The sequence below is a fragment of the Vidua chalybeata genome, chromosome 6 (assembly GCF_026979565.1).
Source record: "Vidua chalybeata isolate OUT-0048 chromosome 6, bVidCha1 merged haplotype, whole genome shotgun sequence".
Lineage (NCBI taxonomy): Eukaryota > Metazoa > Chordata > Aves > Passeriformes > Viduidae > Vidua > Vidua chalybeata.
In genome coordinates, this window is record NC_071535.1 from 37,006,519 (window position 1) to 37,030,486 (window position 23,968).

General features: G+C 40.6%; 1 protein-coding gene across 1 annotated transcript in view; it reads right to left on the minus strand.

Annotated features, from left to right (window-relative positions):
* Positions 1-694: 694 nt before the first annotated feature.
* The window catches only part of LOC128789420 (cytosolic phospholipase A2 beta-like), a 29,142-nt gene continuing 5,868 nt past the window's right edge, over positions 695-23,968 (minus strand). Inside the window, exons 2-21 of the mRNA XM_053945400.1 lie at positions 23,737-23,809; positions 22,571-22,747; positions 21,797-21,933; positions 20,989-21,120; positions 19,738-19,796; positions 17,910-17,952; positions 16,652-16,715; positions 16,082-16,209; positions 15,849-15,959; positions 15,587-15,624; positions 14,553-14,688; positions 13,471-13,607; positions 12,999-13,221; positions 12,269-12,386; positions 11,137-11,274; positions 9,821-9,925; positions 9,173-9,358; positions 6,001-6,167; positions 5,278-5,464; positions 695-3,085 (exon numbers count right to left, since the gene is read on the minus strand). Coding sequence (XP_053801375.1) covers positions 2,847-3,085; positions 5,278-5,464; positions 6,001-6,167; positions 9,173-9,358; positions 9,821-9,925; positions 11,137-11,274; positions 12,269-12,386; positions 12,999-13,221; positions 13,471-13,607; positions 14,553-14,688; positions 15,587-15,624; positions 15,849-15,959; positions 16,082-16,209; positions 16,652-16,715; positions 17,910-17,952; positions 19,738-19,796; positions 20,989-21,120; positions 21,797-21,933; positions 22,571-22,747; positions 23,737-23,809 — 2,598 coding nt within the window. The 3' untranslated portion in view covers positions 695-2,846. The remainder of the gene's footprint in view (positions 3,086-5,277; positions 5,465-6,000; positions 6,168-9,172; positions 9,359-9,820; positions 9,926-11,136; positions 11,275-12,268; positions 12,387-12,998; positions 13,222-13,470; positions 13,608-14,552; positions 14,689-15,586; positions 15,625-15,848; positions 15,960-16,081; positions 16,210-16,651; positions 16,716-17,909; positions 17,953-19,737; positions 19,797-20,988; positions 21,121-21,796; positions 21,934-22,570; positions 22,748-23,736; positions 23,810-23,968) is intronic.

A 23,968-nucleotide genomic window follows, 5' to 3' on the forward strand; every position in this document is an offset into this window, starting at 1 on the left:
CACAGGTCACTGATCAGCCTTATGCCACTGAAACAATACCTTATATTTCTATGGTTTGGGGGCAGTGCATATCAGCATGCTCTGAACTAGAGTTCAGGAGTGCTTTGAGGGACAACCTGTGCCAGCCACCACATCCCATAAGCTGCACAGGCATGACTGTGCAAGGTGTAGGTCCCTCCAGCCTGCAGAATTCTCCAGCAGCCTCTGTCCTCACAAATGCCCTCCAGGTCCTCCTACTACACCATCAAGCCAGCAACACACTCCTTCAATGTCATAGAATCATAGAATCATTTAGGTTGGACCATCCAGTCCAACTGTTAACTTAGCGCTGCCACATCCACCACTAAACTGTGATCCCATATGCCACACCCACATCATGTTACAAAAACAAAAAAGGCGACCAAACTGAAACAAAAAGGCACTCTGATGGGCAATGATACAGCCCTCACATAATTTCAGGCTCTGAAATGCAAAAATATACTTGAAAAAGCTATTATTATTTAAGGCTACAGAGGTACCACATGGGGCACCAAGGAAATGAAGGGGCACATGCCTGTCTGTGCCTCTGGCTGCAAGATTAGACAGCAGTTCCCAGCCTTATTTTAAGTGTTGGCAAAACCTCTGGACAGTTCTCCCAGCAGAGTCACACCACCTTCCCCACCCACAGCTCCCTCCCTCCCACCCTCCCTTTGTAACAGGGATTTAACAATCCCTCAGAACAGTAATTCCCCACCAGCTGTGGGTTACCTGAAAAACTTGTGGTTTTGTGGCTCCTTCACATTTTACTGGGCCTTTCTGTTTGTATTAGCAGCACTATGAAGGCACCAAACATGCCCCAATTATTATCCTGTGGAGCATTTTGAAAGCCCAAATTTTCTCAGTGTGGCTGAGCTGCCTTGCTGCTGTGTACATGCTGCCAAGGTTCACAAGGGTTACAGATTGTTCTCTGTAGCCCATGGACACAACAGCCATATCTTTTTGCAGCAGCAGAGCTTTCTAGGACCAACCAGAGGAGCATGGAAATGCTGTACACCCTTTGCATGTGTGTGCACAGAGCCACATGGGCTTGTAGGTGCCACACAGTGCTGTGCCAGGACATGCTGCTCTCCTGTGCAAAGGTAACAGATCCAGCTGGATCAACTCCCAACTCAAAATGGCTCTTTATGTTTTGTCTTGCAGCTAGTATCTGATTAGTTTTTAACTTCTCATAATCTGAATCCTTAGGTACAGCTGCATTCCAGCTGTTAAGACTCCTCAGTTCTGGATGGTGCTCCTTACCTCAGCAAATAAGCATTGTACATGAATTGCTGAGCCTTAGCCATTGCCATTGCAGCAGAAGCAGCATTTAGTAGATGCAGGCTTCAGGCAATCAAGTCTTTTGTTCATGCTCTCCCTTTGAGTTTCAATATTGTCTGTGTATACCAAAAAGACAGACCCCTCTTTCTTGTTCTTTGTCTGATTTTGGATTTCAAGTACAACTAATTCTAGATCTCAAGTGAATTTCCAACACAGAAGAAATATGTAAGATTTTCCTTGGAAGTCCTGATGAATATGCTATGTTTGGAAAAAATAATCCAGAAGGAGGTCCAAATCCTTCAGTGTGAGGAAGTCTGCAAACTTCTCTGACTTCTGTGACACTCTGTTTTATATTGCTCGGCATCCTTCCCTATGATCTTTTTAATTCAGTGGAGGGCTGTAAAGATGTTCCAAGCTTCTAGCTCAAGGCAAAGTCTCTCACTGCATTCCAAAGCAAATGAAAACCAGGTGTCATTTTCCAAATATTTTCCACCAGCAAGGAGGAAAATGTGTGTCCTATTTTTTTAAATTTATGCTCTATTTTATATAGCACCTATTAAAAATATTTTGCCTGTGATGTTAGAGATAGAAGACTATAAAGGGAAAAATCTTTTGTGTGTGAAAATACAACGGCTCTGCACTCTGTTAGTGAGTTATGTTGTTCTACATTAAGTTTACACCTGGAAGGAGAACCAGCTTATGTCTCAGTCATGATCACTAAATTAAATTTACTCGAGTCTAATGCAATTATTCCTCTCAAGCTTCTGCTATGAAAAACTTGTTTCAGGCTCTTGACATTTTAATCCATAAAGGCACTGCTGATATAAATCAATACAATCACATGTGCTTTATGTAGAACTTTTCCTGCAGCCAGTGCTTGAAAGAACTGTGCTCACTCACTGCTGCTACTGCCCTCTCTTTTGAAATGTAACCACCCCCTTGGTGGTAGTCTGGAGCAGCATTTCTGTGCCAAAGTCTTGTGGGGGAATGGAAAAAAGGAGTAACTTCTACATCAGCAAGGGGAACAGGCCAGACAGAGTGCAATTGTCCACACTGCAGTTTGGCTGCTTTTCACATATATATGCCTGACTTCAAAGCTGAGCCCACCAATTCAGTGCAAATTCTAGTTGCTCAGCCTATCTGAAAATCTGGACATCACTGAATGCAAATGGCCAGGACTTGATCTGTAATCAAGTATTGAAAGGACACCGACAATGGGCTCAGGGTTGAAGGAACAGGCTCGTACAAAGAACTATCACCACCACCATATACTGTAACATTAAGGAGATCCTGGGACATCTCTGCTAACCAAGACCCTAATTTCTTAACAAGTAAGACCACATTGTGAGACTCTTGTGGCTGAAAATGTGGGGGAAGGAGATTAAATAAACTCTTCTGAAAGCTGGGAGCTTGAACACGGCAAGGTGAGAAATGTACAGGTTTTGTCAGTTTTCTGCAAATGATGAACACTGTGATATGTTGCAACGTGACTGTGATGTGTTGCAATGTGCTGCCATAGCCTTCAGTGGGGAACAGTGCAAAAACCCAGCTTAGGGGTATCCAGAGTAGCTGGAGAAATTCCCAGTCCTTCTGCTTCTCCTTCGTTCTACAGCACTCCTGATCGCCTGGAGGAGCAGGTCTTTGTTATTGAGGATGTTGTATTTGCTCAGGTTCACAAGTTTATCAAAATTTTCAGAGGAGTAAATTAGCCTAATGAGGTAGTATGGTGAGCAGTTGTTCTCCAGATTTACTTTGCCTTCTTCCATCTCCGAGTGATCACGCTTCACCCCTGCAGAGAAAGACAAAAGCCACCACAGTGAGATGAATCTGGGGTACTATCACACAGTATTGTAGGGGACTGATCTACTTGGCAGGACCCACTGTTAAAAACAGCCCCCAGGAAATACTTCAAACCCACTCCACAGCTTGAAAGAGCCATTTCTGGCCAATTTTCCCAGTTACTCCTCCTTCCCCTCCTGCTAAAGCTCAGACCTGGAAATCCTTCAGCAGAGCTGGCACAAATTCTTACATTTGTCCTTGTCCTGCCCCTGCAGACATCATTCCTAGGCAGCATGCCCATGGGTCCACATCCATTCCCAAACTCTTTAAGTCTGATTCTCAGACCAAGACACACACCTGGAACACTTTTCAAAATCCATGATTGCCCCTGGATTAGTGATGACAAGTGCACATCTGCCAGCTAGAGTGAGTGGACATACAAGGAGACCTTGTGGTGCTAACCACACAGGACTGCCTGCTGAAGAGTGCAGAGGGACCAGAGCATCCTGCATCAGACTCTCAGCAAACTCCAGCCTGGCCTCAGGTTATGCCTCTTGGAATTGGCAACATCCATACTCCCTGTTACATCAATGCTTTTACTTAAAAGGATCCCCTAACTACCTGCACCAAGGACTTCGTCAGTCTCATATTTACGTTTCTACAAAATTTTTTTGCTTCATTTCTTTGCTGTTTTTTTGCTTATCTCCTTGCAGTCGGAACCAAATATGCCCAAAATGCTCATATAATGTGAGATGACTATCAGCAGGGCTACAAACAGACTGCTGAGATATTCCTTATGGTTTCAACCAGAACCTCAGAAAAAAAGACACAAGAATTGTGCTTGAGACACAGCAGGTGTTAGTCTAACCTAATGGTTTCTGAACAGAATGATCTCAGGGTGCTACTCACAGGCTACCACTAGAAGTGGCTGAATTAAAAATATCCAATGTTGCTTCACTGAGCCTCACAATACTCAGAAAGATGCATTATCTATGCTGTCCACATCCAGATAAAGCTGCATCTGCCTCAAGCACACCAAAGCACAGTCTGTAACTGCTGCACTGCAAATGGGAACCTCACAGGCTGAGTCCTTTTAGAATTTAAATAGTTAAAAACAAGAAAAATAACTACCCACATTCCACAAGATGTCTCTCATCCCCCTAGAAACAAAAAGCTCCACTGTTAAACTTGAAATCTATGAAAGCAGGTTGCCAAGGACCCCCTCCTCCAACCACCCACATCAGCTGCTGGTTGTCAGCTCGATGGATGAATCAGCAACTGCTCAGAGACACGCAGGTGAGTGTCAGAGCTCACCAGTTTGGGCCTGGAGCACAGAGAACTGGCAACAGCTGCTCTGCAGCACGTCACCTATCTTTCATTCAGAGAGATTCCAAAATCTTCACCTGCTTTACCTGCCACCCATTGCTCAACAGTTGGATCTCACCCCACATTGCCATTTGGACCACTTCCAGCCTCCAATGAACAAGCCTAGCTCCCTCTACAGAATATCTCCTCTTTTCATCTGCTGAGTTTCTAAATGTGATTTTCTTGATTTAGCTCTTACTGTACATATTCACCGAGCATCACTGAATATCAGAGCAGAAAAGTACTTTTTGCTGCTATTCCTACTCTTCCCAAATGTTCCCTCAGAGACTTCCATTTTGCTCTGGTCCCACTAAGGGCCCCCATAGAATTTTGGGTAAAGCTGGAAGGAGCACGCCCCAAGCAGCTCCCTCTCCACCACAGGCAGCCTGCCTGGGGAAGGCAGGGATGCAGGGCCAACTCTGGGGCTGAATGGCTCAAAGGTCAGATCCTGCTGCTGCTTTCCAGCCCACAGGCAGGTCCTTCAGGAGGCCCTTACCTCCCTGTTCCCACAGCTCTCTGGGCCTTTCTTTACTCTCCCTCTTCCCAGTGCCAGAAAAATTCCAGCACTCTGCACATCTCTTTTGGTAGGACATGGCATCAGGCACAAGTGAGGAAGACCTGCAGCTCTGCTGCAAGGAACAGTGACATGAGCCATCTGCCACAGGCAGGGCTGGAGAAGGCAGTGGGGCACTGAGTTGCCCAGGACTGTATTTCCATGCTTTTCAAGTGGAGAAAAACCAGCAGGAGTATGGAGGCTGCTCTTCTGCCTGCCATCAGAGGACACGTAATACATACCAGGGGAAGAGCACAATGCACCGTTCTGTTGACTGCATTTACCTGGCTCCTTGAATTCCTTAAAGGTGTCATTCACCAAGGGAAAATGGATTACTATAGGTGCTCTGGGGTCCTCTGCATCTGCAAATATATAACATTCCTTTGGGTTCTTCTCCTCTTCTGGACTTAGCTCCACTTTGGGGAAGGGGATATTTTGTATCTTGCAATATTTGTATGTCATCTCTAATTGCTGTGGACACAGAATGCCATGGAATTAAAGCTCTAAAAAAAGAATCAGGTTTACTCAGGTATCCTGGAATACAATGGCATCTTAACTCATTCCCTAGAAACAGTATGAAATGTGTAGTGCAGTAAAAGCACTATGAATGTGTAGTCCAAAGTAGCCACAGTACAACCTTACTTTCGATCACCACACATCAGTCAGATAATGACACTTATCACCCTGTAACGTTTTTTACAAGCCCAAGTGAATGACCCAAAGTCACACTGAGAATTCATCATGACAGACCAGGAGGGGTCACAGGCATGTCTCCAGCAAACAATTATTACTGCAATTCCCTGTGGATTCTAGGAAGTAGATGCTGTAGTCCCCTACAGAAAAAAAGAGCCTAACAGTTTGTATAGTTCTATTCTTGAAGGAAGTTTCTTTCCTCCTTCAAGGTATGGTGATACATGATTAAGATTTAGACATCCACATATTTAAAAGTTTTAATAAGACAAGAAGAGTTTTACTCTGAAAAGAGCAGAGTAAGTTAATCTTCTCACCTTGAACACATGTCCCAAACCATAATCAAGGGATATAATGACATCTACATTCCTCTCTGGCTTGAAAAGTGCTGCACCACTGGTGTTGATGAAATAGCCAACATCTATCAGACAAAGATATTTCTGCAGCGGTGTCAGATTGTTAGGGAAACCATCCAGCACAGTGTCTGAAAAACATTTTATATAGTTAGTGGTGCATTTTTAGGAAAGGAGAAGTGAGTAATTCTGTCTGTGCTATATGCTAAGGGCAGCTCCTTGGTTACCCTCCAGACTGAGGTCACCTCCCTCCACAACATGAGCCCACAAACACGGCCTCAGGACCATGCCCTTCAAACTGCACATCTGGACACATCTGGCCTGTTTCCACACTCTCCCAGGCACACTCACAAAGGCAGGCTGCGGGGCAGCCAGACAGAGGACAGGTGAGACAGAGACTCCATTGAACTCACAGCTGCTCTGGGGAGTCATTTTTCACAGAATACAGACTTCAACAGATTTTATTTTTTTTTTTTTTCCCTAAGAACTGGGAAAAATGCAAGCAAGAAAAACAACTTCACAGTGTAGCAACACAACTAACAAATGCAATACATCATTGCACTTTTGCATTGCTCTTTTTTTGCTTTTGCCTTCTCAGGGTTTGGTTTCAACCCCTCTCTCAGGTTGAAAAGTCTGACTTCAGCTTGCTTTCAGTGATGTCATATAAACTATCTTAGCCATGCTTTAAAAAAATACCACATCGTGCATATAACATCACCTTCCAACATCTTAAAATACTGCTTGAATTAATTAAACCTCATATTAATGCCAAAAGGGGATTACACCAACTGGCAAGTTGAAATCTAAAGCTAGTTTCTGATAGCTAGATTCTTACTTCTCTGCTAGCCACCTCACCAGCTTGCCCTGTAGACAGCAAGTTCTCTACTCTTCCTCTAGTACATTTTCACTCCCATGGAACATTTTGACATGGTTTTAAATATCAAAATAGTGGTTTGAGAATGTTCCTCAAGTTCACAAAATGAGGCAGCAAAGCCCACAGCAGAATACTTGAGCCTCAAATCATTGTGTTTAGGCATTTTAAGCAACTGTTGATCACAGAAATACTGTTGCTAAGTTTCTGCATTTCAATTCATTCAATTGCTCTGCTTCCTTGGCCTCATTCTGTAGTGTTTATTTAAACCATGCAAAGTAAATCTAGCTTCTTCCATAGCCTGGAATGTTTCACACTAACTTGAAGTAATAATGCATAATTTTTCCATTCCCTTCCCGTCAAGTCTTTACAAAATGTGCTTATTTTAGCATTCAAGGCTGCTGAGAATTCACAGATTCAACTGTAAAAAGAGACATTTGCTTGCAGTCCCTCACAGAAGAAACAGAGCATACTTTTTAGTTTTATTTGGCCTGGTGAACATTTTTAGATGAAATTCCATTACCCCTGTTTTCTTATCACAGAGATGGAACTTTGCAGCATTTATTCATGACTGTGTATGTGAACTACAAGTAGACACTTTTCTTGTGAGAATCCCCTCTTTCATCCCACATCCAAATAGAGATTGTAAAGAAATCCTGTCTCAGAAATACCCTTGGAAGCATGAATGCTACTGCAAAGGCATTATACTAAATCCAGACTATTATTTCAATCTCTCATCAGGAAAATTAGGCATGGAAATTCTTGTTTTAATAGGTCAGATAACCCGAGCTGCAGGGAAGCCTTTAAAACAAAGCTCTGTTCTCAAGACTTCATCTACCACAGGACTCATTTCTGCTCACAGACCTGGCATCTCCTCTTACTCCTAAAAATGGATCCATACCTGGGTTTAGCTTGATATTATGCAGGCAACAAAAAGAAAATGGAAAACCTGATAATTTTTCCCACTCCAGACTTTCAGTTTCCCTTTTCCCATTCTGGATTTCATGCTTTACACATATTTTACTTTAATTGTAGAATATCTACCCTGAGACAGTCATTAGTGTTTTTATGCTCACTTCCTCAAAATCCTCCTTGAAATCTGGTTCTACCCATTTGTCTTTACAAAACTGTCAGCAAATATAAGGACAGTTATGTTTTTTAACATTTACTGACTGACAATTTCATCCTTCATCCACCCTCTGAAGCTACTTACTTGCTCCTTCTCTCACCCACCCTTCTTATGCTACTTGTTTTTTCTCCTTCTTTCATTTGTTTTCTTAGTGCAGACCCTTTTAGGACACAGACATTTTGCTTACTAAACACTTTAAAAGCAGATAGCACACTGTGGGCTCTGCCTTAATCCACAGAAATGCACCACCATCTCTGGCCATTGTCAGCAAATTGTGTAGCAAGGGCAAGGGACAAAACACATTGTAACTTGCCTAAAAGGGGAGAGAAATGCAACTTGCCAAAGAGAAGGGCTCAGAGAAGGCAGAGAATGTGTACTTTCTTGCTGAAGAAAGATTAACCTCAATAATGTGGGGTACTCCCACATTGCTACCTGTTCATGGAATAAATTAAGATGCTGGGATTATAGGAAGGTTTCTGATGCAGAAAACCTCAGCTCCATCACCTTGCTATCATTTCACAGATTGTTTCGTAGGTTTTGAGTTATAACTATTGCTGCCCACCTACAGATCAAAGGTCATAGAAAATGGCTCTTCAATTTATAAATCAACTCTACGTATCTGTTTTTTTAACATTTAAAGTCTAAACCTATGTGACTAACTTTCTGTAGTTGGATTTTGGTATTTCTGTTTCTGAGGGGTTAAAGAGAGGTCTCTGGATGGATAATTTATCAGGCAGAAACACCAGACATATGGACAACCACATGCTTGCAACTAGTCCTTTCCTTCATCTGATCCATATAATACCTGCTATTTTATGCTTCTGGTGTTACCTTTGTTTCTTGACCTCAAAAGATTCTGCCCTTCCTAAATCTTTTGACTACTATACCTATGCAGAGTGACAAACTTTCTGTAGAAAAGCATTTCTTGACACAAATTACAGGTATCGTCTGGAAGTGAAAGAGCAGTCCATAGACTAGTTAATTTTAACCTGTTTCCCTAAAGAAACAGATACCGTGAACATAGATCCAACTCAGCCAATTTCCAAACCCTGAAACAAATATGAGTTTTCCAAAGTCTAAAAAACAAAATCTGAGATGTTACCTGCACAGTGCAGCTAACTCTTTGTTGCAGTTACCTTTCCATTCAATAAATTTTTTCTGATGGATATAATCCTTATGAAACTCTAAGCCTCTCAGGAAGTTATGTGACTTTCCCAGTAGTGGACGCTTGGTCATAATGTCCTGAAACATTTCATACAACTTTCCTGACAAACAAGATGGAGGCTCGATAACAGTAACGTCTTCCTCAGGAGAATGTTTTTCTGAAATAGAGAAGAAATCATGAAATAGAGAAAAAAACAACAGCAATCTGCCCTGCCAGACACCTCTGCTGGCTAGCTGCCCTTGTTGTCTTCCTGTGGGTCACTCTCATCCCTGTTTCTTGCAGGCTGCTGGAAAACATGTGCACATGACCCATGTCATTTACCAAAGAGATATTTAGTTTTCTTTAAAGCAGGCACAGTTTGCGTTTTACTCTTTCAAATAACATATTGGCTTTGTACATTTGCCCACAAGTAAAAGCCAAGCTTCTCATTTGCAGTAACAAGCAGAGCCATTTAGCAGACCACGAGGAAACTTTAAATGAAAAACATTTGTATTAACATGAAGCATGCCTCTGGGGAAAAGAGAGAAGAGAGAAGAGAAAAGGACATAGCAATAATCCTGATACAGATTAAAATCATGCTGGAAGATCCACAATGAGGCAACACTTTAGAAACTCTTACCTGTATCTACCATATCTTGGGACCATCGTTCCCAGAATTCATTTGAATTTGAGGACCAGTACAAGCCATCCAGCAAATTCCTAGTAAAGATGTTTGTCCAAAGACCTGCAAGTCAAACCACATGGGAAAATTACTGCACTACCACATGTTAACCACGGACTATTGCAAATATCCTTGCTACATATTATTAGCCCACCCAACCTGACCCCATCATGACACAACTTAAGCAGCAGGTCTCAGAGAGTTCAAACATTGTGGTGTAAGCACTTCAGTGCTCTTTCTCAGGAGGTAACTAAACACAGAACATTCACTGCATAGTACAGAGTAACAAAATAAGATGTATCAGTCACCCAAATGATGTTGTAGAAAGTTTCCTGTGTACCTCTGAGAGAAAGTAGGCTTTGAAAGCATGGTGAAGCCATATAAGCATAAAGGCCTTCTTTAAACTGATTTATTATTTAAATTGATATAAGACAAATTTTCTTCCTTCTAGGCATGTTTTGTTTCTGTGGAGTGCAGCTGGTCCAGGTTCAAAATAGAATTGGCTCCACCTGTGATTCTGCTTTTGGAAAAGAACTATCCTTCCTCATTAAGCTCTGTGCCAGATACTTACACGAGGAACAAATTGAATCGCTATCAGACTCCACAGTGAAATAAATATGGGGGTCTTATCCTCTACCCTTGTTTTTGGTATCAAAGCTAAAACATGAATATGGATTTAAAATCTGCCTGGGACAGATGGGTTCCTCTGACTAGCTTCTTTTTCCCTTTCTTCACCTTTGGTGGCAAAATGGCCAGTCAAAGTACTTGTTGGAGGTCAAAAGGTCTTCCTTCATCCTTATGAGCAGAGAAGATTAGTGACACCATCCTCAAGCCACAAAGCTCAGGTAGCTCCTGCCTTTGTGGCTTGTTCTAGATAACATATTTTATTCTCAGCTCCTTCCAATTCTACCCTAGTAATGTTTTGTCCAGAAATATAGTTTATGAAGTCGAAGAGTTGGAGACTAATTAGGGAAGGAATGCTTATTATTTCCTCAACTTGCCTCTTCCACCATCTTGTTTGGTTTACACAATAAAACCATGGAACCATGCTGCAACTTTCCCAAATCCACCCAAGTGAAAAGGGAGGACAGGAGGAAAGAAGATACATGAAGATCAGAAGTATACAAAAGGGGTAAAAAGCCCATTGATTTAAAGTGCTAAAGCAGTGCTAAAGTGCTAAAGCAGAAGTGCTGGCAAGGAGTGTTGTGCCTGTGGCTTGCAAGTATCACACTTTCTACATTGCTGTGATTAACTACATAGCACTGCTATGTCACCTTCCAGATAGCAGATCCGAGATTCTGGCAGCTTCTTCACTCTCCTTCCCATGAAGAACTCGCTGTCAAAATATTCTGAAGGAATGGAGACTCCATATTTTGGTATGGCTACTTCATAAGGAGAGAAATCTGCCCACTCTACAAAGAATTTACATGAGACAGGTTTGCTGCAGTAAAAATAAAACTCCAAAACCTTCCCAAGGATCTTGTTTGTCTCAGCAGCTCTGTACTATCTGCACATTTGTACTGCAAGCTGCACCGTCCACTTCCATACAAACTGAGAGATTATTTGCAACCAAAAGGAACCCACTTTTTCAACTCAGAAAAGCTCTAACATTAGGTTCAAATGCTTAGATATCTATTTCTATATAAAGATTCTGGGGTCGCACTTGCCTCTCTAAATCAAGAGCATCAATTGTACATCATGCAAGAATGGTGTGAATTGCAAGGAGTGAATGGCACGAAAGCTCTATTAACGCAAAACTGCCAGTCTACAAGATATAACAAAGCAGCCTGAAGACACATCAACATCAGAAATTACAGTGTGGCATGGATGTGCAGTTTCCTGGCTCAAGCTGTCCTGCACAGGCATTACAGTAGAGCAGTAGTTATAAACCTAAATAAACATAAGGACTAATTGCTTTTCTTTCCATTATCTACTGCTTTTAACATCTTTTGTTGGCCTGTATCCATTCAAAGGATGTCATATCACACCCATTACAGCAATCATATTCCACTCCGTTTTCATACCCTTATCAGCGATCATATTTAGGAATGACAGTTACATTTCACAGCACCCCTAGAAACTAAGGAAGCAACAAAGCCATTTTATAGGCACGGTAGGAAAAGATCAGATGATTTGCCCACACTCATTCACAGTGCCTGTTGCAAAAATAGGGCTTCACCACTGATTTTTAATTAATGTCCTGTTTATGGCTTAGGACGTTATCCAGCAGATGTGCTCTTTCTACCCAAGCAGTTTGCAAAAAAGATAAACATTTTATTAAAAGATGTATACTGAGTGAGGGCAAGTAACTGATGTATTCCCCTTTTTTTCTCCCTACATACACACCTCCCTCCAAATCCTCTTTAATCCATACCCAGAATCAGAAGAAACTCCAGTAACACCTACCTCTAAATTTGAAAGTACCAAACTTCTCCTCTTTCACATTGAGGACTGCATAGAAAGGCAGTGGGTTTTGTCCATGCTCCAATGCCTTGCGCTGGTCTGTGAGTTTGTACTTTCTTGGCTAATCAGTGAGATAAAAAAATCACAGTAAACCTCTGTAAGAGCATAACACTGGCACAATCTACCCAAGTAAAGATTTAAAGGTTGGTTGATAACAGATATTTTACAATACAGAGGAATCTGTAAGTCACATATTTGAAAGAGACCTTTTCCTTTATGTTCCTGCACTTTCCTTCCTGGTTGTCTTTTGGGTCCCTAGTAACTTCTTCATTAGAGTATCCAAATGCCTTGACTGCCTGCATCCCACAGATCTTTACAAAAGTTGAGATTAATATTCACGAGAACAGATTACTCTAACTTTTAAATGCCAAACTAGAAGCAGACTTTAAAAATCTGACTTTTCAGGGAGGCTAGGGGGTGGGAATTTCTCACTTCTTTCTGGGAATTTGCCTGCTGAAGTTGCTAACTGTTGGGCACCCTAGGGCAAAGGCACCTTCAAATGATTATCTACTCTGAAAAATCCTGGTTACAAGATCTTCCGTCATAGTTTACAAATGACATTGGCATGGCTCTGTCTCTTTGGATTTGTTACACACATTACATCGTGTCCTCAAAGAATAAGGCTCTAAAGAAAGTGGTGTTTCCCAAATGTGTAGCAGGACCATGTACCTACCCGTTCATGTAAAAACATCTCCTGAACAAGTGACCACAGAGTTGTAAAAGATGGCACATGTCCTGCTTTTGCCCTTTCAGCAAGTTCCTTGTGATAATATTTCAGATGGTCTATAGACATAAGGTTGAATTTGCATTTTGTCACTTGCTCTTTTACTGCTTTAAGTGGCCCCTCCAGAGACTTCTGTGACCAGTCAGCATGCTCATACAGGTCTGCTAGGGTCCTAAGGAGCAGAAATGTTAGAAAATCACCCATTTATTTAGATTATTTTGGAAAATTGATACATTTACACAATCACTTCAATCAATTAAAGAGAATCAGTGAGCCTAAACTGAAGTCATAATTGAAAGCCCACAGTAAGAGCTTCATGAGGGAATTATGTCCACTTGTTAACAATGTAAGTCTGAAAGAGATGCATCTCCCACTGTGTAGTCACAGTCATTGCAAATCCAATCTCATTTTCTATACCCACCATGTTGAGCCAGAAGCCCCTGTGAGGTAGGTGACACAGTCCAAGAGATTTAGCTTCTGAAGAGCTAAGAGGTGGCCAAACATAGCTGACATCGCTCTGAGACCTCCGCCTGTTGCCATAACAGCTATTACTGGGACCTGTCCAAAACACAAGGATGATCCTCAGAAAGTTACTCCCTTGCTACTTGGAAAAGTCTAATTACAGCTCTCAGAATTTCTTCAGCAGATTCAGTGGAGGACAGTGAATTAAATCACCACTGAGCCAATCTTTACCAGTACCTTACTGAAATTAACCTCCAGAGACTCTTAACCCCAATGCTTGGATGAGTTTGAATATGCAGCAATTTTAACCTTCCTTCCTACCTTTGCTCTCTATAATTGGAATTGCAATGATTAAGAATAGATAATTACATGATTTTATTACAAACAACAACATATTGCAATAAATGCAATTAAAATGGATTAAGGAAGTCTTTTGAATGCTGCTGATTCTTTGAACAGCATTCATTTAACAAATATAATTCCAGTAAGAAAAGAAGTTTTCCCTTAAAAAGTCACCCTGGATCTTGGCAACAAAATATACTTCAGCTTGTTATAAAATGTTCTAATGTTCTTTCTTCACCACAAAAGATATTTACTTTTTGTAAGAAGTGTTCTGAGAATGAAGAAAGAAAAAAAGTAAGCCTAAAGAAGTGACATTACACTGATTTAGTAAGTATTTATGTGAGGTGAATTTCCAATACTCTTGTTTTCCTATTGGTATGTGTTGCCTGACCAGGCTGTATCTAACACAATGCCCTCATATCTTGCTGACTTGCAGCACCATACTGTTGGAAACGGTGTTTGAAGAGTGGTATTATTACATCATTGTTATTTGGCTCATTGAAAAGATTGGAGGGATGAATACTTGAGTTGAAATTTTACATGAGTAGGAGGTATGCCACACTGAGAGCTTCTGCTCTGCTGCCATTCAAATCAATGGGTTTGTTAGCAACCTGCAAATATTACTAGAAATTTCAAGGGGAGTTGTGCCAACCCTAGTTCAGTAGACCCACACCCCATGTTGGATTCCAAAGCACAGACCTCATGTCCATGTAGATCTCTTTCCAGATGAAGAACCCTTTTCAAGGCACCAGCAACAACTCTCTTCCTCTTATGCAGGAACTCTTGCTCTCCTTGACACAGATCATACCCTAAGCGCACATCTAGTTTTTCTGTGCTGAAATAAATAAATCCAGAGACACAGGATTGGTATTTAAAATGTATATGGATCTATTTTCAGCAACTGCAATCTAACAAATTCATTAAAAATCCCTATTCCTTTTTCAGATTTATACAGAAATGTATATTTCATTTGCAAAGAAATCAACTTCTTTGCTTCTAAATGGTCTCTTTATTGTTTCAGTGTAAGATTTACTGTCAGCTAAGGATAATAAATATGAAAAACAAAGAAGGGCTTCTGTGACTTTCAGTAGCTTTATAAGCTGAATCCTTTCTATTTCTGCTCCATATGATTTCTGAGCAAAGGATGACTTAAACCTAATAATGGGCATTTCATGGGCATTTGTACTGCAGACTTATAAAGAAACTGTACAATGAAAAAGATATTCAAATAATTTTTGCTTGTTTCTTGTCTGACACATTATTTTACAGTGCAACATTTTGTCTTCCTTTGTTTATACTACTTTCTCTTGATATCACCAGAGCCACAAGTCTCTTTTTTTAAAAGAACATGTGTTGTTTGGGTAATGTATGGACTCTGATGTTTCATTATTTCAAAATTCTCTTTTCCCTCTGCCTTCTTCCTGTGCCCTTTTTGAAGAAGCCTCCAGTCTTAGTCTTTGATTCTTTGATGCAAAGGACACTCACTCAGTGACTAAGTCCCTCACCATTTAAAACTCACATAATTTTTTTGCATCTTGGTGGGACTCCTTTGCCCCAAGGACATTTAGCTTTGAACCGTTGTGGTGACTCTTTAATGATGACTTAAATATTGTTACATTTTGCCCCTAGTCTTGTGCATTCCTTATATCTAAATAAAGGATACTCTGTTCTAGATTTCACAGTTCAAAGAGCAATAAAACCTTTAGAGAAAAAAAATAAACCAATCCTCTTACCAAGCATTTAGTTGGAGGTACAACTGTAGTGGCACATTCTGTAAACAAAGAGATAAGAGAAGGAACATGAAGTGAAGAGAAAAAGAGGAGTTTTGAATCCAGATTTTCAGTGCCTCCTTAAAAGTCCCACCACTGCCACCCTGCATACTTTTTGGTTGTTGCTTTGGGTTTGTTTGTTTTTTTGGTTTTTTTTAATATTAATGTGTTAAATAGTGAGGGTTATTGTACTCTTCTTTCCAGACACAAATTATGAAACACTTACATGTCTTACGGGAAGGGTTACTTTCACTTTATGTCCAACAGGGAGAAATTTCAGTGGTATCGTTAAGGTGTCACTTAAATTGCTGTTGTCATCTTCCTTATCAGAAACTTTCTATACAAAACAAAAAGCATGGGTTGTATCCACAGAGCAGAAACAGTGCAGTTCTTTGCTGTTTTGGTCACACCAGAAGTCAGCAAGCAGTATGAACAGCAGCACTGTGTAGTGCCCGTTACCTGCAGCCTGACTTTTAGAACTGGCTCCCAAGCCTTCACGCAGTGGAAGTAGAAAGTATCAGTGTCCTCTGTCGTCTTCTGTGTTCTCTCATGAGACGCGGGCACCGTAAGCACGAGATTTTTACCCTCTAGTAAAAACAGGTTTATTTAGAGAATAATACTGCTGTTCAGGCAAAAGAGCTAGCAAAGCTGGCAAACTTTTTGATGGAGTGATTTTCTGTGGTAGCTCCTCTGTATACTACCCCACCAGCAAGTCTCCTACAGCACAGGACCTGGTACTCCTGCCTTTACCCCCACAGCTTGGAGTGCTCCCAGAGTCAGCATCCTCTCTTACTTCCACCAGCAAAGTCTACTGTGTCCAAACGTGATAGCTCCAAGGAAAAGACACAGAGACCAGTTCAGGGCATTTCAATGCATTCCATTTTATTATTTAGATCACATATCACTACCTATATATAATTTAGAACATTCTTGATTGTCTCTGTACTCTAAAATGCCTCTATCTGGGTCTGAATGACTACAATAGGGTTGGTTTGGTCACATCCTCAGTTCACAGAGAAATTGCCATACCTTTCAAGTATTTCCTGCTTTCATTAATGTCCACATGCACTTCCAAGCAGCAAACCTCACGGGACTGTAAAAGGCAGAAATGGAAAAGGGTGAAGAAAGCAAATAGCACATCTGCTGCAAATAATGAAACATCATGCAGACAACCACCACCTATAACACTGAACCAACTGAACTGGTCTCAGTGCTGGGAGTGATCCAAGAGAAAATTCGGAGCTCATTATTCCAGGATAGTAGCCCAAGTTGCACTGCTTCAGAGTGTCAATACAGTGGTGCATTGTCAGAGGTTGTTAACACATTCGAATTATCCCAAAATCAGGAAACTCCGTATAACACACTCGTGCCCAAACATATATATCTAATAATTATTTAGGAAGGGTGGGGGGAAATACCTGATGATGAGTTTCTGTGTATTGTGGCAGTGATTAGCCTACAAAGCATCTTCTTATTGGCCCTGATGTAGGGAAATCATGGATTTATTCCATTCTACCCTCCACCTGAGTCACTCCAGTTCACCTTTAATAACTCATGCCAGGAGAGTTTTCCAAGTCATTTCAGGAACAATGCATGCCAGTCATTGCAACTCTTATGCCTCACACAGAAAATGAGGGGGAAAGAATAGAATATGTGTTACTTTGCCTCAGGGGTATCAAGGTCTAGCATCTGGGAACCATGCACAGGCTTGGAGGAGTTGGCATGAAGTACTTGGTGCTCCTTAGCTGCTGGGCCAGCCCAAGGAGACAGGTAATGTACCACATGCTGACTAACACCAAAACAGGGCTCTATGTTTCAACAATTAAAATAACTCTTTATTAAAAAACTAATTTCCCAAAAAGCTGTTACATTAGATACCCTTCCAGTCATAAGCACACTGAACATCTACTATTGTCTTCTACAGACCTTTTATAACCTTTGTTTTTCCTGCCAAGTGCCATGCTGTGTTACGAGAAACACAATCAGTTTTCACTTTGAACACCAATAAATATGGGATTCTGCAAGAGTAACAAACCAGAGCTTGGCAACATCTTGACATCTGTAATAGCTGAGGACTTCAAGGACTCACAGCTGCTGGTTTTTTTATGGAGAGGGCAGCAATTGAGCTGTAACACAAGGGCACTGTCTCTCATATCTCTGACTTTAAAATGCACACCATGCTTTTATCTATCATGGTAGGTTGTGCTCTTTCTATGAAATGGGGGAAGAGGAGAGGATCAAAATGAAGCAGATGTCACTCCAAGATAAATTCTCATGTGAACCTTACCACTAGGACATCATTGGTAATGAGATGCTCTGGAGGGCCAGGACTGAAAAGACAAAAACAAGTAGCAAACAAAAAAAGCTGTGTGAATAGCTGGATTTTGGTGTGTTTTGTTTAGTTTTTTAAATAGCAGTTATATGACCTTTCCCACTTAAATTGAATAAAGGTAAGTTATCACAATTTGTTTTCTAAAAGGCAAAATACATGATCCCATGCTAAGCATGTGAACCAAAATACAGCAGCCAAACAAAAAGAAAGACAGGAAAGCCCATAAAAATACTAATGCTTAAAACTATGTGCTAAGTTACAGGAGAACAAAGGCATATTGGTATATGTGGAATCAAGTCCTGCTATTAACAAATGACCATACGACCTGGGGAAAGCAAAGACTACTATTAATGTGTTCTGCAAACATTTATTAGGAAAGACATTTCTGACTAGTTCATATTATAACTTATGGCTGATCACAAATGAATGGCAAATAAGAATTAGCTCCCACTGTGCTATATGTATGACTGCAAAACACAGAGGTAAGCAATGAAAAGTCTTTGTCCCAGATATTTTACCTTGTAAGACCTTGGTCTGTCACTGAATGGATGTGGTTATTTAGTTACATGAGTAATCTGTAGAGTCTACTAACAGCATCTTTCACTAAGGCAAAGATTCCAACACCTCTACGTTAAACACATTCATAAATGCTTTCATATATCTGAAAGGGCCATTGAGATTATGTAGAACATAATCTTTCTATGTCCAGGGTATTTTACCAAACACCATTTCCATTTTCTATTTCAGCTGTAAAATGTATTTAAATAACTAGGTTTGACTTCTAAGGATGGTCATCGCCCAAATGCCATATAACTTGAATGGTGAAAGGTGCTCCTCTTATTTCTAGTCTGAATCCAGTTCCCAAGCACTGCTTCTCATTGTGACCTTTTTTATATCTGATTGTGACTGCTTCCACAGTTGCAGGAGATGATTACCATCGTCATATGTGATACCATCTCTTAAGGTACCTCTCACAGGTAAATTAAATACATTTTCTTTACATTCTTCACTGTGGGGGAAATTAACTAAGCACACAAATTATTTTTTTCTTCTACAGTTTCCTCATGTTTAAGAATAAGAAGTCTTACTTGGCTTACTTACACTTCCTTCTCCTGATCACACAAGTTAGCCAGTTTTCACTGGACTACTAATGCTAAATTCAAATATTCCAGAATGTGTAGTTTAGGGGGTTCTCTTCAACCAAGTCTGTGATAGGATTTAAAAGACAGATAAAGTTTATCTCATGGGACTTGTTCTTTTGCAGACAATGCTGATTACCACTTTGAGGGGGATGGTCTTATTTTCATCTTATTTTCATTATTTGTTGATTGTATGTTTTTTCAGTTTAACTAAGCTATTGCTTAATGGGTGACTTTTCTAGTACCGTCTACATAACTCCAAGTATACATTGTTATAATAATACAAGACAAGTTTTACGATCTCTGAAAAATTCCATACTGTTCTAGGCATTGTTCAACTACTATAAACAATTTGAAGAGCACTCCCATTAAGCTGCACATGCATCTTGTATAAAAGTTATCACATTGTGACAATTTTATTACATTTCCAGGATCTAGATATACAGGTTCAACGGAAGTTTAAGATTTGTATGAAATATACTGAAAGGTGGAATTAGCTAGGGAAGTTAAGGTAAAAAAAAAAAAAATTGAAACTGTAATTTAGGTCCGCTGCTGGGAGAAAGAGCTGGAAGAAGTTTCTCATCCTCAGAGGTATTGTTACTCCCTGGCAGATCTATACCTTTTAGCTTTGGAATTTTACTCACACTCTTTCCATCCAGAATTCCACTTCCAAACTTTCCCATTTCTTAGAGCAACTCTCTGTCTAAAAAGAAATGGGTAAAATAAATATAGATTATTGAAGGCTGCAAGAATTTGGCAGCACAGACACACCTAAAAAGCACTTCAAGGCCTGGCATCTCTTCTGCAAATGATACCAAAAAAGCTTGGGTTTGTGTCTTTCCAAAGCTAAAATTGCAACAGAAACCACAGACTTGTGTAAGGCACATAAGATTAATAACCTCCCATTGTGTGATATGTAGAATTAGACATATTTCCCTCTCTGATTGAGAGTGAGAGCTTGACTGAAAAGGAAACATAATGGCTCCTCTGCAAGATAATGTGCATAAGGGAAAGGCATCGAAGCCCAGCAACAAATGTCACTAAGACCAGAGAGATTTTCACATACAAACCATTTAAAGAACACTTGAACTGAACCTAGAAGAGATGAATTAGGCAAGTGACTGAAGTGGTTATTGAATCATTGTATTTCCCAGTGACTCACCCACTGGCTGAGAAGTGCACAGCACCAGCCAGCAGGGTCACAAGGAAAATCCATGTTAACAGCTTTCAACATGTGGGAAGTAGCTGTTTTTATGGACTGTCTCCCTCCTGTAATAAGTGTGTAGCAACACCTCAGCAACAGCTCAGACAAGCCCAGGAGTTGTCACAGACCTATCCCAGCTTTGTTTACTGGGCAACTCTCTTTCATGGGCTCCTTAATAAAATACCAAAGATGTTAGCAGGACAGACATTCCTTTACTATGGGCTAGAGAAATCTGAATCAACTAAAAGGAAACCCAGCATGAACACCAACAGGGAAAAAAGGCCTGAAAAAACCATTTAATTCAAGTGACGAGTGAATTGTTTTCATGTTTTTAATAAATAAGTTGCTATTTATGAGGAAATTTCCCCCAAGCATGGCAAAAGTGGGACAAAACTGAAAGGTAAGAAAGTATTTTTTTTAATTCTAAAAGATAAAAATTATTATTTACAGATGCTTCCTGTTAAAATGTGTTGCCCTCAGAGAGCATGAGACGGAAGCTGCTTCATTTTCTGAATTTGTAAAAAGAGATTCATGAAGTCACAAAAATACAACAAAATTATATCTGCTTTGATGAGGTATTGATAATGATATATAAGGCTACCTGTTCCTGAAGATCCAAACCCTACTTAACATGGAAGACAATGTGGACAATGAGGTCTTATCAATCTCCCCCTGTGTTCTCAGCCCTTACCTCTGATTTCAAAGCAAATGTCTCGCGGATTGTCTCCCCAGGTCTGATTCTAGCAACATTGAAAAGAACTGTGAACTGCACGTCATCTTTGGTGAGTGCATCTTCATCACACACTGCCAATTCTAAAATGTTCTGGTGGCAGAAAAAATAAGAACACTTATTGAGCTTCTGTTTGGCAGAAACAAAAAAAAAATTATTATAGATTTTTGCAACTGTTTCACTAGCAGAGCAGTAAGAATAAAAAAGCATGTTCTTTCCTTTGGTAGTCTTCTAACGTAGAACATTATTATACCCAGTCTTAGGAAACTTGTGAAATGGAAAAGAGATACCTATAACAGAGGTTCCCACTCTCCTGAGACAGAAAAGATGCCAGTGCTCTGCACCCCACTGATAACCCACCCAAAGAACACACTTAGTTTCTTCATTCCCAAAGTTCTCCAAATTCCACAATTTAGGGGAGGATTAAATTTATTGTCTACACCACAGCAACTTCTCTACTCTTCCCTTAGAACCAGTGCAGGGAAAGCTCTTTCAAAGTTAGCCATGCCATAGTACAGAAGCATACTACAATAGTGCTTATTTCACGCAGGTAACAACAAAAGGAGTCCGGACTAGCTTAGATACAGGCATTTACATCACCAATGTCTGTAAACAGCTGAGAAAAGTACTACTTCTTATGTCTACTGTTCTGTGCAAACCAGTCTGTTGAGCAAGCATTTTCTTAAGTTATTTAGCACAGTTGATCAACATGGTGTCTACTGAGGATTCCCAGCTATTCAAATTAGTGAAAATTCTGTTTTTTTACTACCTCAACTTCTCTCTGGATCCTAAAGTAGAAAGTCTCATTCCAGACAGGGTTGTCAGAATTCTTGATGGTTTTGGTCTGAAGCTTCCCAGGTGAAGCAGACGGCAGCCACAAGCGTACATAGCAGTCTGATGCAGTCACTGCAGCAGAGAAAAATTAAAAACCTGATACCAATGTTATAGAGGAACAGTAGGGCTAGGCCGTAATCCTGCAGATTAATAAATATTACTACTTTTTTTTTTTTAATTAGTAATTAGATCACCCTTTGGAAACAACCAAGGAAAACCATCTATTTCCTGAGTAACTACAAACTGCAAATGTACACATGCACACACAAAGTACACTAAGAGCCACGTTTCCCATGGGAAGAGAAGAGGACAGTGGACTATGCCCATTGACCATTCCTCAGGCTTAGTTCTTACAATTCCAGCCAATGATGTTAAAAAGTTAAACTGAAACTACAGCTGGTTCCACAAAGGGCTGTTAGGATGATTACAGGAAAGGAGAACGCATATTACAGCAGAGATCAGAGTCTGGTTTGGTCAGTTGAGTCACACAAGCATGCGAAGGGGACATAATGGCTGTCTAGAGGTGTTAGGCACCAGGCAAGATGATCTGTTGCAGCTCAAGGCCAGCATGGGCCCAAGTGCTGGAGGACACAAGCAAGTTGGAAATCTTCATTTCACTTCCATCCTATATCTATTCCTTATGGTTAGTGCAGTCAGTGCCTCAAGCAGCCATCCTTTGGGGAGAGCCAGGGTGGGGAAGCACATTTACTTTGTGAAGCTTGGCAACGGTGTGAAAGGAAATCTCCAGGGTGATGTCTTTCAGAGCTGGAGTCAGGACTTGATGGAAGATTTCTACTGCAGCCCGAGATGCCTAAATACTTCAGACTGGTATCAAGCAGTGAATAACATTGCCCCGCAAGGTTTTGGCACGAGAGTGGAACTGTCCCTTCAATAGAGTAGATAGAAGAGATAATTGAAACTCAGAAATACAGGCCTTGTCACACTAACTCTTTTCTAGTGTCCACTTCTGGATGATGCTATGTGGCATTTGCCTCTGGAGCACAGGAAGCCTTTGGCAGACAGTTACTCAGCTGACAGGGGATTCACTCCCTCTGGTCTCTCTCACATCCAGGCTCAGCCCTGCATGGCAAGGCACAGATGGTCTCAGCTGTAACTCAAGTAAATCATTGCAAAGTGATGCTTTTTTTTTTTTTTTTTTCTGAGTGAGTAATTTGTCACTAGAGGAGTACACAGGCCAGAAGTTTCAAAACTGACACAAAGCAGCTCAATGCCTCTGTCCTAACTGAGGAACTCATTGGAGACCTCTGCAAAAATGGCAGGTGTCCACAGCACACCTGGAGAAGGAGAAGGAGCTGTGAAGGGGAGATAATGAGTTAAAGACACTTGGACATAAAAGTACACAGAAAAGTCTGTTTTGCCTGCAGGCTCATCATGGGCTTAGAATTGGATCTGCAGAGGTCCTCCTTAACCAAAACTATCAATATAATTTATTGTGACTGGTCAGCAAACACATTAAAAGATAAGGTATTTTAGAAGGTTTGAAATTCTCTAATTTACCTTTGATTATTGTGTATAATTGGTACATTTCAACAAAAGGTCCCTAAATTCACAGCCTGTGTGGCAAAATTCCTGCCCAAGCAGATTCATAGATTGCGGTGTCCTAATGAAGTCTACCTTCCCTTCTTGGCCCAGAAAATTAATCTGGGTGTCTTGTTTTTTACCAGTTCCCTGAAATGCCACTAGAGATGTACTCCAATCTAATGATACCTGAGACATTTGATCTAATTATAGCCCTGGCATTAGTATTACTACTGCTGTGCTTTACGTACGTTGCTTGCATACCTTCAGAACTTAAGAATATTGCTCACTGTGTAAACTCTGGAGGTGACTAAAAACAATAAAACCACAACTCACACAGGTCTCTTGACTTGATGTTCTTAGCTTGTATGATTCTTACAGAAAGCATGTGGATGGGGCAAAACTTCATCTGCAGAGAAAACAAATGCAATAATTTGATCAGCTCAGAATACAAAAACAAGATGTATTTTGAACAGTACCGGGGACAGTCTGCCTATGTCTGTTTGAAGTGACGTGACCACCCTCACATGGAAATACACCACAATGAGATGAAAACACAGTGGCACAC